General features: G+C 35.0%; 3 protein-coding genes across 4 annotated transcripts; 2 read left to right on the top strand and 1 right to left on the bottom strand.

Moving 5' to 3' along the window:
- The first annotated feature begins 1991 nt into the window (after positions 1–1991).
- LOC148906296 (uncharacterized) lies at positions 1992–4277 on the top strand. The gene has a single exon (XM_089037879.1). The coding sequence runs from the start codon at positions 2528–2530 to the stop codon at positions 3242–3244; it is 717 nt and encodes a 238-aa protein (XP_088894005.1). The 5' UTR covers positions 1992–2527; the 3' UTR covers positions 3245–4277.
- A 1-nt stretch (position 4278) lies between these two features.
- On the bottom strand, positions 4279–8824 carry LOC148906297 (uncharacterized). Its single transcript, XM_089037736.1, has 4 exons — positions 8775–8824; positions 8408–8630; positions 7273–8035; positions 4279–6171 (listed from the first exon to the last, which is right to left on the bottom strand). Exons 1-4 carry the CDS (start codon positions 8822–8824, stop codon positions 4715–4717), a joined length of 2493 nt encoding a protein of 830 aa, XP_088893862.1. The 3' UTR covers positions 4279–4714.
- A 264-nt stretch (positions 8825–9088) lies between these two features.
- LOC116296675 (uncharacterized) lies at positions 9089–15244 on the top strand. 2 transcript variants are annotated; one of them, XM_089038272.1, is made up of 8 exons: positions 9113–9323; positions 9629–9868; positions 12128–12163; positions 12444–12647; positions 13064–13408; positions 13747–13921; positions 14430–14539; positions 14661–15244. In XM_089038272.1, exons 1-8 carry the CDS (start codon positions 9261–9263, stop codon positions 14907–14909), a joined length of 1422 nt encoding a protein of 473 aa, XP_088894398.1. In that variant the 5' UTR covers positions 9113–9260; the 3' UTR covers positions 14910–15244. The 2 variants fall into 2 exon arrangements, 1 of the variants encoding a protein (XP_088894398.1); XR_016121389.1 differs by lacking the exons at positions 12444–12647; positions 13064–13408; positions 13747–13921; positions 14430–14539; positions 14661–15244 and adding an exon at positions 10264–11414 and having other exon boundaries at positions 9089–9323.
- The last annotated feature ends 6 nt before the right edge of the window (positions 15245–15250 follow it).

The following is a 15250-nucleotide window of genomic DNA, read 5'->3' on the forward strand; positions in this document are numbered from 1 at the left end:
TGGGGGTCGTCCGTAGGTGGATTTTTGACGCGGGTCTTACCCCGTGTTGAGATTGCGCTGGAACCCCCATTCCCTATACTACTCAATGAGGATCTGTAATCTCTGGCTGTAGCGTCAAAGTTGCTCAAAAACAAAAGAATTTCAAAATGTTGTTTAAAGTAATCATATCCTTTTTGTAATCACTACCAAATCCTGCAATCTGATTGGTTCAAAGGAGTGCGATTAATTCCCAAATCGCATCCTTAATTAGGAGCTCTTAATCGCATCCTTTTGAGCTTTTAATGGCATCTTTTTGAAAGAACCAATCACAGAACAGAATTCTTATATTTAGCCAATCAGAGAAGAGAATGATTAGCATTATTTATGAATAAAAAGGAAATACTGATTTGACCCCCTCCGACGACCAAGATCCTTTGCGTTTAAACAATAGATTGTTTTGATGTGACGTCATAGTGAAGTAGGGCAATTACACAGTAAATTTGAGAAGACCAATTTGGCCCCAGAGAGCCATTTTGGCTTTTTCAAAGTAGTGCTATTTTAGCCCAGGCTAGGGCCAAAATAGAACAAAATGCCATTTTGGCTCCACAGAAGCCATTTTGGTATGGGTCTATCAGTACTGTTTTGGCCCCCTCAACTAGGCCAGATCAGGGGGGAAATGCATCTTGGCTGTCCAAGTGTAAATTTGATAGAATTACATCTAGTGTCATTTTGGCCCCATGGAAGGCCGAAATGGCATAAGGGGTCAATTTAGATTACAAGAGCTCGTTTGGCCCTCGGACATCAAGCGCTGTTTTGGCCCTATGGTAGACTAAAATCAATGGTGACTAAGAGGCTACTTTACATCATAGGAGCTAATTTGGCCCTCTTACATAAGTGCAGTTTGGTCCCCATATGGTTGGTCAAACTTTTTAAACCACACTTGAGGATGGAGCACAAAAAAAGAAAATAATTTCGTTATTTTATACTTCAATTCCACAAAATTATCATAAATTAAATACCTAATATGTTCAATAAATGAGAAATAGCACATGTAACAATTTAATATGTGATAATTTTAAAATACTTTAATTTTGTTTCAACTCCAAGAAAAGGATTATTAATAATATTATCAATAGCAGTAAGGTCGTCAAAATATTCTTGGAGTCCTGGAACCGCTCTAAAGTCTACCCCAGCAGTATCAAGTCTATTCCATAAATTTTGTTTCAATAACGAGATGGAATTTTGTACAATTGATGTAGTGTTTGCTACAACAGAATCAACCGTTCTCTGAGTAAGTTTGTGTGCTGCTTTGGTCCCAAGCAAATACGCCGTATTCAATCGCCTTACAGTGTCCTCGTTAAGAACGTCATACTGTCGATCACCGGAAACGTTTCTTTGGTCTTGTTCATAGTAAATATCGTCTTGTTGTACTTCGCGGAAAGATTTGTCTTGAGGCCCTAAACAGGACGAATCTTCTTGGTCCCCTGCTTCCTCGTTACTGGTATCAGTGGAGGGATTTTCTGATATTTCTAGTCCACCGTGTGGCGGTCCTAGATCATCAATTACCTTGTGCATTATGTCCCGATGCTTTCTACGCAAATGTGTTTTGTATCCCTCGTAATCATCATAGCTCTTAGAGCAGCCAGGAGCTTGACAGACAATGTGGAAGTTGTCTTCATTTTTATGATACCTTTCAAGATGGTTTTTCAACAGAGAAAGGGTCAAGAAAAAAGAGACGCACATAGAGCATGCTAAAGGCATCTTCATGATGTATCTCCTCTATTTGAGCTCTTTGTCGACGCGGCAGTCAAAAAAAGCGCGCGCTTGGTCTCGTGACCTCACGTAATAAAGTTGATTGACATAAGACGGATTGCCAACGATGTTATCTGCCTTATCATATATCAATTGTATCATATGTGTATGTGTATGTGTCTGCTTGTGTACATCCTACTCTGCATGTTTATATGTATGTATGTATATAAATTTAGTATATATATTGTATAGTTTATTGATATTATTATTAGTGTTAGTTTTTAGCTTAATTTCATATCTTAAATATTTTAGTCTATTTCTTTTGTTTTATTTTTCTTTAGTTAGGGCTCCTGTTGATAACAGTAAATTTATTGTATTTTACTGATAGGATAACCCTGTTTAAATAAAAGTATCTACTACTCAAATCTTTTTTTTAAAGTTTTACTCTGCCAGCTTTCTGCTTCAATAAGCTAGGTTATTTCTCGCCAAATTGAGGAATTTTGAGAATTTGACGCGTCAGTGACAAATTCCAGATTTCAATTCCAGATTTGTATAAATTGGTGACTCGTGTGATGATTCTGTCTTTTCCTTCGAGCCGCTTTATTGTAAGGAGTACTTGACCGCGTGAGTTCATCACTAATATACACTGCCCGATCGATATGGAACTCAGTGAAAAGATCACAGATCTAACAGTGAGTGAGTTGGGAGAGTTGTTGGAGTCCCGTGGTTTGGACAAAGAAATCGTCAAAGCTTTCAAAGGTAAATCTTAAGCTTACGTTAGCCCACGCTGGGGCCAATGACCCCTCTCAATCGATCGTTGGGGGCGCGCATTGCATTTTGGGTTAAATTCAAAATGGCGGCTCAACTGTTTAGAGACGAACCACCTAGCACGGCTTTGAAGCAACTTTTATCGAGTACAAAGCTCGATTACATGTCCCAAACCAACGATACTACCTGTTTATCTGATATATCGGGGTTTTTCCGTGAAGTTGAGCATTGTGTTGAGGTTCTTGAGGAAAAATATCAATCAAGAACACGTTACAAGGACGTTCAGCAACTAGTAAGCACTCAGAGAATGGTCTGTCGCTGTCTTAAAAAGGTCCATGACAAAATAATTAATCGTCTAAAGCCTACACCTAACACTGTCTCGCCATGGACAGGAGAGTTTGTAATAGATGTCCCTGAAGAGGTCTTCATGGTTATTTCTAATCGATTGGTGAAGCGTAATAACTTTGGACATACGTTCAAGGAAACAGATGCGTGTGTCACTATCAACTTTACAAGTAGCAAGAAAGCTGTGTTTGTCTTTGACAAAATGAACCTTGATGGTGTTGTTTGTGCTAAAGAAGATCTTCTTGTGAAATATGTTAATGGGCGAGCATCAAAGGAACGATGTGAGGTTGTAGTAAAACCGGAAATGCCACTGAAGTTCACTTTTTACAAAAACAAAGAAATTTGGTCTGTTCATTTCCATTATGGATACTGGAATGAAAATGATATTCCACAGCATTAAGGCGAGCTTTTATATTGTAAAAGATAGATATAATGAATGCCAATGTAATATGGGATTGAAAAATAGTGTCTCCCTTGTATTATTTTTTATGAAACATGTAATTGCCCTGGCACAGGCATTCATTATCTGATCTGTCTTAGAATATGGTTAAAAACCTTGTCAAATGAAAGTATATGGATTACTAGAGTGTATTTATAACATGCACTCCTTGCTTTATTGAAATAGTGACCTTGTGCTGTGTGCTTAGTCATTGGTTTAAATAAGCCTCAAGAGCTCAGCTATTTTCCTGTACTTAAAAAAAAAAACATTAAGCTGCCAAGTTATTTTCTAAGTAACACATTTTATAATTTTCATGTACCATCACTATCTTGAACAAAATATTTGTAGCAGAATTTCATGTATTGTGTTTGCACTCTATTGCATAGAGCATAAATTAAGCTTTTATCATAGAGTTTATACAATATTTTAAAGCACTTTATTTTCAACAGGCTAGTTGACAAACTGTGCAAATCAAATTATTGAAAACAATATTGATATACAAGAGAGTTTCAGGATATGACACAGGCTATATTTTCACTCAGTGTTCAAAGTTTCATCTATACATATTTAGACATCTATATATTATAAAATAAGTTTGTTAAGCCTGTGGAATAATGCCTAAAGTAATATACAATAGTAACCACTTACATTGTATGTCACTGTTCTCTTTTGTGTTTGACTAGTAAATATTAGGATTTGTTTCAAGGGTTTATTGAAAATGACTATAGATTTTTAGAGACCTTTTGGATCATGTTTTTTTATTTGAGGTATTTAAATTGTTGACTGTTAATTTGTTATCATATATACCTAATTCAGAGAAGAATATTGGTTGTCATGAAAAAGGTTGAGTGTTTGTGCTTATTACAATATTATGCTCCTTCAGTCCAGGCGCAACACTCTACACTAGTCTTTTCAACAACAATCTTTTCTGAATTAAGGTGCATTAGTATACAAATATTTGTATAATTATTATGAAATAATATATATCAGGATGAAATAAAGAGTATATATTCCTATATAAAAAAAACACTAGTACTTGTTTTGATTTAGCTTAGATACCTATTTCATGTTTTATATTTTAAAAAATCACTGTTATTTTATGTAACAAAGTGAGTAATTCATTTCAAAGCTGTAGTGGTTTTGTAGCCTTCCTTCAGTTGTTCTGTGTTGTTCTTTATAACACAGCTTGCTGTCCAAAGTAACTCCAAGAACAATGGGTTTTTGATTAAGGTTTGGATATAATGACTCTAGTCAACAAAATTAATTGTGTTGTCTGTGCTCTTCAATGGTTTTGAAGTACAATGGCACATTGAAGTGGTTTTCATATACCTGTGGAATACACTTTAACATACTAATTAATTATTAGGGCAAGAGTTGAATGTAATTCAATTCAGGATACTAGTGCCCAGTCCTCCAATCGTTTTTGGCAGCTCATTCAAAAAAGGAGTGTAAAGCAGGGTCCACCTTTCCATCTTTCACAGATTTCTTTACAATTTTCATGATATGGCTACTGCATATATGGCACTCTTCATCATCGGGGTTTGATTTTGCTTCACCACAATGGCAATATCGTGTGTTTTTTCTTGAAACTCTTAGTGGAATGTATGAGTCAGATGCTTTTTCTTTTCCTCCAGTATAGTTAACACTACAGGGATCCTTCTTTCTTAACCACACCATACTAACAAATTCATGCCTAAAAACAGTCCACCACTGTTGGTTTTTATTGCTACTGCATGTATTTCCAATATATTGCTTCAGCTTAATGTGCTTCGCCTCTCTTCCTTGCATGGAGTTTAAACCAAGGCCATACCCTAGGGTATCAAAAAGCTGCTTAGAATGAAAAGGAATTGCATAGCCAATTGTCCACACAGTAGGGTTTGGACTTTTTAACAACAAGGAAACAGCATTGAAATAAGATCTACACAGTTGGTCTAGTTCCTGTAGGCTTTGATTTGAAATGTTTACTTGTGTATATATTGAAACTGCATCTCTAAGTTTAACTCCCATAAATGCTAATGTATGCAACTTAAGAAAAGAACCTTTAGATAGATTGGGAACTTCTAGCAGGATATTGATTGGGGCAGTAAAGTTCCAACAGAACCTTTTTGCTTCCAAGCCTGTAAATCTGTATGCAAAGGATGCTCCACCTTTCCGTTTCTCATTGAACCACCTACAGTAACTTTTATACAGCCTGCCACACTTTACTGTATTCTTAATACATTCCAAGAACTTCACCAGTGGTGATGATCTTGGAATGTGAGATATAGAGCTCACAGTTTTCAGAAAGTTCTTATCACAACAATGAGTAGCCAAAGTCAGGAGCAATATGAACCAGTGTTGCCAAGCATTATTAGTATTATGCAAGGGCTCTGCTTTTATTTTATCAACAAACTTGCCAAGTGGAGGGGCAAATTCTTGCCTTGACTTGTTCTTGGCAATATATTTGGTGACATTTGATCTCTGCTTATTTTCTGGATCTTTCAATGTTCTTTTATAGGCCTCTACCTTTTTGGCAACATCAAGTCTGTCGTTGTAGTTCCAGGGTTGCCATGTTGCAGTATCATCACCAATGCTACCATTCCGCAATCCCTTGGTGTCTTGACTAACATTGGCAAAGGGTGAAAAATAGGTTGCAGCATTGTTAAGTTCGCCAGACATAGAGGAAACCCACTTCATGTCTGAAGGAATCAACTCAAAAATGAAAACAACCTCATTACCATTGTTAGTCAGAATTTTTTTATTCTGAATTGATTCCATTTCATCAGCCAAGTACTTTGTATACTTCTTCAGTAAAGGATGGTCTTCTTCACAGTTGGCTCCCAGCAATAGGTGATTTTCATTGCAGCTTTGAACTCGTTGAAGTAGATTGAGGAAACTCACAAGATATGCTATCCAAAAAAAATATTTTTATTAATATTTTTATTAAAACGGCCACCCCGTTACTGCGGCCAAAAGTTTATTGCCCGAACCCATACATTTTCTACAAAATTTACCCGCCTTCTACACCACCCCATTAAGACGGCCAATTTTGGTTTTCTCTTTGGTGGCCGGGTTAATGGGGTTTCACTGTATAAGAAAGAAATGCCAGTAAATAAGAGTATTATAAGGGACCCTCCCCTTTCAATAGGAATTAAATTATGTGACCCCACCCTTGGATTTGGCCTAAAATAGGAAAATTTCCCCTTTTCAAGGTCTGTTTTTTCATGACCCTTCCTTTTTAAGGTCTCAAAAAGGTATGATTCTCCCACTGCAAATTTTTGACAAGTCCCTAAGTATATTGTTTGCATTTGAATAATAATGAAATTGCAAGAAAATAACAAACAATAATAATAGAGTGCATACAGTTAATCTATGAAACAAATAGTGTTCATTCATTAGACAATAAGAAACCGGTCAATTAGCATTATTTATCACTTTTTATTTTTATTTTTCATGTTTCACGGATTAAGAGCATGCACTCTACTAATGGTATTAACAGCAACGACAACATATTGAAAACATGATGAAATATGAATCATTAAATTGGGAACCTCAGTTGTACAATAAATGTAACAATCAAGATACCTTGCAGTAATAAAGGGTTTTTTGCCAATCAAAATTATTTTTACTTCAACAGTAATAATAAATACATGTAATATATATATAATAACACATTTGTTGGCATATTTTGGTTATTTATTGTAGATTTCTTAAGTAGAGTGCTCACACTTAATCCTTGAATTCACCTTAGATTCCAAGTACAAACTAGGTGCTAGTTTTAAATAAATACTTTGCTTTCAATTGTCTAATCAACATTATTTAGTAGTATAAGTAGTACTATTTTTTGTTTCACAGATTTGTTGCTAGCACTCTAACCTATAGGTTGCAAGACATATACATTAAAAAATATATATATCTAGCTAAATCCCATGTACAATTTTTTTGAAAGTATATGGAACTCGGAAAGCCAAAACAAGATTATTATCAGTATGAAATAATTATATACTTGCCAGTTGCAGTTGTATCTTTGCCAAATGGTGCACCGTCTGCACCAACAGCAACATAGAAAACATTTGTTCTTCCATGAAACCAATGAAGACACTGGTTATGTTCATTAACCAACAAATAGAGATCAGCCAACATAAGCAGGAATGACTTTAATGGCCTATAAACACCTGACACAGTTACATCTACACCTAGAACACCAGCAAGGCTCTCTAAGCTTTCTACTTCACCAATGTTTAATCCATTTATTATCTTCATTAGTTTCTTGTAAGGTATTATCTTGGGTATTTGACACCCGGCCATAAACTCAACCTTGCTATTTGCATCTGCTTCCTTGACTACATCAGAACAGTTTCTAAGTGTTGAGTACTTCCTCTTGCTCATTATCCCACCTTCATACAAAACCCTTATACTCCTGAGTTCATTTTCTCTGCTGCTTTGATATTCCTTCACATTTGTCTTTACAATATCGGGTATTATTTTAGTAGCACACAGTTTAGATTTTAAAAGATAGGATTTCAACTGATCTTTTGTAGCTGTAGCAGCAAGAGTTGCCCACAAGCCATCCAATACCGGTTTTTGGTCATCATTGCCACCAGAGCAGTGTATCGGTTTCAATGCATCTAATGTCCTTTGTCTCCTTCTAAATGACTGGGCTGAAGAGAGCTCCAGCTTATCACTATTTTGGGGCAGAATGCAACTTGGTACTTTTGGACACCTGACAATTTTGGCTGGTCTTTGACAAGTAATGTCCTCAAGCTGTTCATCCTATATTTAATACAAAATATGAAAAATAAATAAATAAATATATTATTAGTACATGTATGCTTAGAAAATATACAATGACAAAAAAATAATAAAATAAAACAATAATTACATGTAAAAGACAGTCTATCCTGTGTTAGTAGACTGTTGTCTATAATTTATGTTCACACAACCTGCAGTTTCTCTAAAACAAAAGAGCCTCGTTTGAGATTTAAATAATAACGTGGAAATAAGTTTAATGATAATTCAGAATTGATCTAAATTTTTTTTTTTAATTGTCAGGTGTAAGTCACAAGTGCAAAAAGAAATTAGAAAATCGATTGCTGGGCTGAATCTAAGCTCATTAATTGTCTTATAGCGTTCAGAAATACTCACCCTTTTCCTCTTTCTTCGGATTTTCTCTTCCTTTGCATGGATAGACTTAGTAAGTTGAATCAATTCTTGTCTCTTTTGCTCCAATTCTAGCCTTTCTCGGGCAAGTTCATGACTCAGTAGTAATTTCTCATTTAACAATTTCTTCTCTTGACGTTTCTTTTCCTTAACATAAGCGCCAAGAGGGAACCTTGCCTTCTTTGGAGCTGGTGTAGGTGATAAATCGCTGTGGTATAATTTATTTGTAGATAAATAAATCAGCATGAGAATATGAATATTCATTGTCTAGATACCACGCTACAATCGTATGGTTGTGAATTTCGAATTAACATAACAAAAGGCCGTAAAAAAGACCGAAAAAAATACTCACCTTGAACTGTTTTCTTCTGAAGCAGCTTCTGTGAATACTGCTCCTATCATTTGATTAAAATAAACTAAAAATTTCAATAAATTCCCTGAATTATATATCGTTTTGAAGCTAAATTACCGGCGAATCCAAAAATGACCGCCAAAACACGCTATCTAGTATCCAGGCCCCACGATTTCCTACAGAATGTAGGCATAAATTATAATCGGAGAATGATTACTCCCATGATACCTTGCGAGCTTCGAAAATCCGCCATCTTGAAAAAATATGATACACGCAAATAGGATCGATTATTTGGGGTCATTGGCCCCAGCGTGGCCTATTGGTATATAGAGAAGTTAGAGATGTGCATGACGGTCCATCTCAAACAACTGCAAACAAAGCTCATGTGTTTCAGAACTCATCTTATCTCCTTCAAATGCCAACTAATTTCTTATGGTTTATTTTAAGATGCTGAAATCGACGGGAAATTGAGTGGAAATCGGGGACATGTTGAAGTCCCTCAAACAGAAGCGCGCCGCCATTAGCGCGTGGGTAGAAATAACTGGCAAGGTATGTATTTCTAGTATAGATATAAATGTTTTCCACTTATTATTGGTAAAAGAAGAAGAAGAAGAAAGAAGAATATTTTAAAATGTTTACTGTTGAAGAGGAGGTAAAATTTACTGATTCTTTTCTGAAATTCGAGCGCACTGTTTGCGGTTGCAGTATCTAGTCACGTGCAAGTTATGGCGGGAAAAATCAGAAATCGCATTGAGCATGCTCGAAGTACAAAGTCCGTATTCGTATATTTCATGATTCAGTAGTGATTCAGTACGATTACGTTTATTCATGTTAAATGTTTTTTTTTTTCATAGACTTTTGACGATGAAGGACAGCCAGCAGCAAGAAGCCTGCCTAGGAAAAGGCCTGTTCCAGCTATCTTGGAATCTGATGACGAAGATGGTGAAAATGATACGACTTCGAATATGACAAACAGCTCCTCCGGCTCGTCCAACTCGTCTGCTGCCGTTTTTGATGTAGACAGCTCTAAAACGTCTACGCCCAAGGCCAAGCGTCCAAGGAACACTCCGATGCCTTCTAATTCGAGTTATCAGGTAAGTTATAATTTGTGTTGTACGTGGTTGAATCAGGGAGGCATTTAAAGACTTATATCCATTTCCCAAATTTATTTCCTCAAAAGCCGGCTAGAACGCTACGAATGACTGCATCATGGTTTGCATGTTGTTGTTTTTTTTTTATCTTTAACATATTTTTGTTATTGTACTAAGTGCAATTTGGTTAGACTTTCTTTCAAAGTGGTATAATTTATACTTTGGAATACCTTGGAGGCTCACTGAGCATAAAGTTATACCTTTCACTTGGTACCTCACCTAATGTGATAGAGGCTTGCTATAGCTTCTGGAGCACATTTTTTGTGTGTGGTTAAGTGCCTAGGTATGGAACTTTGTCTGTGTGCATGAGGTAACACAAAGTATTTCGTTTGTTTTAGGATCAAGATCACAAAATCTCAATTAATAAAGAAATATTGCAGCAAAAACAGAGAAAACAAAAACAAAAGGAGAAAAAAAGCAGTTTCAAAGAACTGAGATACCCTAAATTAGAAGAAAAGAATTTTAGAGAAAGACAGCGACGAAAACAGAGAAAAAAGAAACAAAAGGATAAGAAAAATAGTTTCAAAAAAATCCAATATTCTAAATTACAGGAGGAGAATTCTAGCTTAAAATCTGTTAATGAAAAGTTTCACTTAAAAGTAAAAAGCAATATTGAGGAATTAAGGACCAAAACTGAAAATATTCAAAAAATTAAATCAATTGGAAGACATTTTAGAGCATTGAGTAACCAATTAGTTCGAAGAATCAATTCAAATCAGCTTAAGCTTGTTATAGATCAAAAGGGCTGTGCAGTTGTTCTGGGTAAGGGCAAGTTTGGTATTTGTAAGCTAACACAGTTTAATGCATCTGGATCAAAGTGTTATGTCGCTGTTAAAGAATATGTTAATAACACTGTTGAGATAAAAGATATACTGTACGAAGTGCAGATTGTACAGCAATTATCACATAAATGCTTCCCATTTGTCTTTGGAGTTTGCATTGAAAATACCCTAAAAATAGTGTTTGAGCTTTGCTCTGAACCAGATGTTCTCAAATTGCCAGTGACAATTCAGTCTGTCTTAACCACCTCAAATTTAAGTGAGGAAATGCACCAGTGGTATGCAATATTAGCTAGCTGTGCAGACGCACTTCATTATTTGACTGTTCATTTAGTAGTTCACGATGATTTGAAAGCTGATAATATAGTACTTACAATGTGCAATGATGCATTCATACCCAAGATAGTTGATTTTAATAAGGCCAGATATCAAAGATTGTGTTCTCAAATCCTTGCCCATTGAAGACAAGTGTATTTATCTTCAACGTTATCCTCACATTGCACCAGAGGTGATCAATGGCCTTGCAAAGAAATCACCCCGAAGTGATTTGCATAGTTTTGGTTTCCTAATAAGGCAGGTTCAGAAAGTACATAACTCTGAATTTCTATCTGATATTTCTCTTGCATGCATGAGAAGAAACCCACTTGATAGACGAACTGCAGAGAAGCTATGCCAGCACTTAAATTCTGTAATATAAAGCATTTGCCTTGGTAATCACCAGTTTTTAAAAATCAATCATTTCAGTTTATTTTAATTTATACTATATATCTGCATGAAAGACATTGAAAAAAATGAACTATGCTTAAAAAGGTCATTGCTCGAAAGTAATCCATAAATATATCTTATCATATATCTTTTTGCCTCATTGCATAACTACAATATTTTGAAAAATGAAAACTACTAAGTTAGAAATTATATTTTTATATATTACTGTTTGTGAAATAAATGTGTTTTTAAGCAACAAATGTTTATAGTAAACATTTTTGTTCAATCCATGATACTTCCATAAATAATATTATTCTGTGAAATATTCAACTATAATTATCAAGAGCATTTGAATGCATAGTATTGTTTGCACATTCCTGATATTAGTTGAATTTTGAATACTATTTTCAAGATTCTTGTTTACAATACATGCATATAATATTATATATATTCTATTATTGAATTCTCACATGTATGTATTGGTCAATACTAAGGGACCTCAACCCCCTGGGCAGTGGAAATATCCCCCTACATGGGCAGGCTATGCAGTCAAGTATCCCATGTCAGGACAGGAAAAAATCTAATTTTTCTCTCTTGGGCAAGCACTGCCAACATTCAAAAGGGCAAACCATAGCTAATTAGTCCAGGAATATAGTGAAATAATTGTGCCCTCATTGTCAGACATTACTAATTTTTTTAAATATGCATTATATTTCAGGTAGATTGGCTGAAAAGTTACAAACTACCAAATAGGGTTAGTAGATTTCAGACAATCAGCAAAATATATCATATATGGTTATGGACTCATCTGCTTTATTGATAAGAATCTGGCTTATGGTTGTTATGGCCTGAGGATGATATTGTTATTTATTATCTATATCTAGCATACAGCATAAGTAAGAAAAGCTAAAGTAATATATAGAGTGGGGGTTGGAGAACTTTATTGATATCCTGAAATGGCAAGCTGTTTTAAAACCCAAAATGTGAGTTTCATAAGTTCATTTTACTAACATGATCCAATTCTTTATTTTTAGTTTTCATGTGCTGTTGAGGCTGGACTGGCCAATAATTTTCTCGCCCCAAACCTCATTAATGAGATGGTGCGTGATATATGCACTAGTGTGCAAAACTTTACACGAAGCCCTAACATCAGGGAAAGAGAAGCTGTGGCTAAGTTAATTGTAGAAACTTATCCTTTTTTGAAAGCCCCTCAACTCAGCAAAGATGCCAAGCCTTGGGTAAGCAAATATGATTACATTTTCAGGTAAAATTGTGTAATGCAATTAATTTTTTTTCTTAAGAACTTAGGTATATGTAAATATGCATGTCTAGAACATGGTAGCACATGTTTAAGATAGACAACCTTGTGCCTATTACTATGACATTCCAACAATTAACCTATCTGGGCCAAAAATCACTAAAAATCTATATAAAAAAAGTTTTAATGGAAAAATAAAATGGCATATTGTTTGAAACTGGCATTCTTTCAATACAGGAAAATAGTCTGATTGATTCTCTGATTAGTTTTGTTCAAGTGGGTTTGTTAGTGTGTCAACAGTAAAATTATTAATTTTGATGACAAAAAATATTTTGTCTAGATAAAACCTACCAATTGTTGCCAACAATTAACATGTATATACATTTATGTATGTAGGGGGCCTTTGAAGTAAAGATCATGAATCGGTTTAAAAAGCTTCAGCTCAAAAGAACCAACCAAGACACAGAACGTACAAAAGAAAAAGCAGCCAGTAGCCTCAATCCAAAACTCTCCAAACAAAAACCCTGGATGGTGGTCCCTACAGATGATCAAAGTGAAGAAGAAGTGAAGGGTACAATCCTTGCAATAAAGCAGGAGTGGAAGAAGACGAGAAAGGACCATGGCAACATAAAAGAAATGATGAACCGAACCTACGCAAAAAGAAGAGAGATGGTTCCCATTGAGCAACAGCCTCTCAAAGAAATTGTTAACATGTTCCCACCTGTCCAGAGTATGCTCTATGTAAGTGTAAATCAGCTACAGTGTACAAGATAATGTGTAATTATCAGGACCTTCAAACAATTTAGAAAGCATGGGTAATATTTGTTCTCTGGGTTCTCTGATGATTCTTTACTCCATAAAATCAACTTATAACTTCTAATTGGATCTAATTCAGTTGCTTCTTTAGTGGACCTAAACCTGTAAAAATAATAGCTGTCTGCAGTTTGATTTCAGGTTATGTTCTCCACATCTATTTCTACCTCTCACTAATCCATGTAGCAAATTTATTTAGCAGTTTGAATACTCTTCAATGAGAGAGATGAGTCTAAATTTATTTATTTTTAAATATCTGTTAACAGATTAAAGCTGACTTTGCAAGAGTAATGGGAAATCCAGACCTGACGACCCAGATGAAGAGCAGCTTCAAAGATGTTTGGAGCTGCCGGACGTTAAGCTATGCCAAAAAGAACAGCAAACATGAAAAAATATTTTTGGAAATGACTGCTGTCATTAACAGTGGATGCCAAGAAGAAGGTAAAACAGAAACATTTTTTAACTTTATAATTTTTTCCACTTCATATTTACCTCTTTCTTTGGAGGAATTGTGAATGCAAGTTTTACATGAATTCCCAGAGTCCCAAAATACCTTTATTTGCCCTATTTCATACTGATGTCACAGTGAGTTTACATGGGAACAGAATCACATAAATCAATAGAAAATTCAAACAAAATCTTCATTCTCTTCTAAAGTTTGGCTTCATTTTGTCTATATTATATTTTATGTTTCAATCATGGTATTTTGTTGACATGGGTGTTTTGTTCCCATGTTTTCCCTTTGTGTTGTTTCCATTCTGTCCCCCTGCAGTGACCATGATGAAATAGGGCAGTTAATCAATGAATATAAATAAATAAATTATGACTTTAAAAAAACTAATTCATGAAAAAGAAGAAAAAAAAGGAATGATGACTCATCAGGTAATTGAGAGAAAACAAAGATAATGAGCAGCTTCTTAGTACATTGTTTTGTTGAATATTTTTTTAGAATTCAAAGAAAGATCAGCCTTGAAGTTGGCCTCAATGATCTTGAGGCCTCCAAATAGAAAAGGAATCCAAAACAAGGATCATGAAGAGGCTGTGATCAAGGTCATTCCAGTAAGTGCAATAAAATATTAGCCTTGAGTGTTATGAGGTGATATACTATATTTCCCCCCTCCCAACCTACACAATGATAAGGAAATGATTTTTAAAAAGTTGCAAATTGTTATTTTCACAGGGCCATCAGTCACTGGATGAGGCCATCAAGGGTTTGCGGCAGCCAGTCATTATAGTTGCTAATGACCTCTACAATTCAGATTTAATGTATGTGGCTGCAGAGGGCATGTTGTTCTCAACAATTACCACAAACAAGATTGCTGATGCAATAGTTATCCTATTGGCGACATACTATCTTTTAAATCTTGATTATGTAGTTGGAAAAAATATTTTGTTTTTTAGAAAAAACCTTAATGGGTGTCACAGATAACAAAAGCCCTGTGCCTGTTGACACCCTTATTGGAATATTATCAAATTTAGATGTGAATTAATAAGTGTGTAAACTCTAATATACCTAAGCAGCATTTACATTGTATTCTATATACTATTTTATTATGGAATGCATTATAGAATCCATTTCATGAGAAAAGTATGCAAGATAACTTTCATTCATTATGCATTGCATTGGCTAAAAAGTAATCTGAGTAAATGCTGCTTAGGTATATTCAGAGTAGACTGTCTTTTATGCCTAGTTTTTTTATTCATGTTACATTAGGTTACATAAAGATTTATAAATTTCTATTAAAAAAATCTGGTCCTGCTTTATTTATG

This window comes from Actinia tenebrosa, unplaced genomic scaffold (genome assembly GCF_029948245.1).
Source record: "Actinia tenebrosa isolate PJP-AT-01 unplaced genomic scaffold, QUT_ActTen_1.0 PGA_scaffold5__44_contigs__length_20552954, whole genome shotgun sequence".
Classification (NCBI taxonomy): domain Eukaryota; kingdom Metazoa; phylum Cnidaria; class Anthozoa; order Actiniaria; family Actiniidae; genus Actinia; species Actinia tenebrosa.

What these genes read in the sequence shown, in the direction of transcription:
- LOC116296675 (XM_089038272.1), top strand. Translation starts at nt 9,261, where the DNA reads ATGTTGAAGTCCCTCAAACAGAAGCGCGCCGCCATTAGCGCGTGGGTA. An exon ending in GCAAAGATGCCAAGCCTTGG is followed by an intron (nt 12,648 to 13,063) that starts GTAAGCAAATAT and finishes TTATGTATGTAG; the next exon opens with GGGGCCTTTGAAGTAAAGAT. An exon ending in CTGTCCAGAGTATGCTCTAT is followed by an intron (nt 13,409 to 13,746) that starts GTAAGTGTAAAT and finishes ATCTGTTAACAG; the next exon opens with ATTAAAGCTGACTTTGCAAG.
- LOC148906296 (XM_089037879.1), top strand. Translation starts at nt 2,528, where the DNA reads ATGACCCCTCTCAATCGATCGTTGGGGGCGCGCATTGCATTTTGGGTT.
- LOC148906297 (XM_089037736.1), bottom strand. Translation starts at nt 8,824, where the DNA reads ATGATAGGAGCAGTATTCACAGAAGCTGCTTCAGAAGAAAACAGTTCA. An exon ending in TCAGAAGAAAACAGTTCAAG is followed by an intron (nt 8,631 to 8,774) that starts GTGAGTATTTTT and finishes ATTATACCACAG; the next exon opens with CGATTTATCACCTACACCAG. An exon ending in CAAAGATACAACTGCAACTG is followed by an intron (nt 6,172 to 7,272) that starts GCAAGTATATAA and finishes TTTTTTGGATAG; the next exon opens with CATATCTTGTGAGTTTCCTC.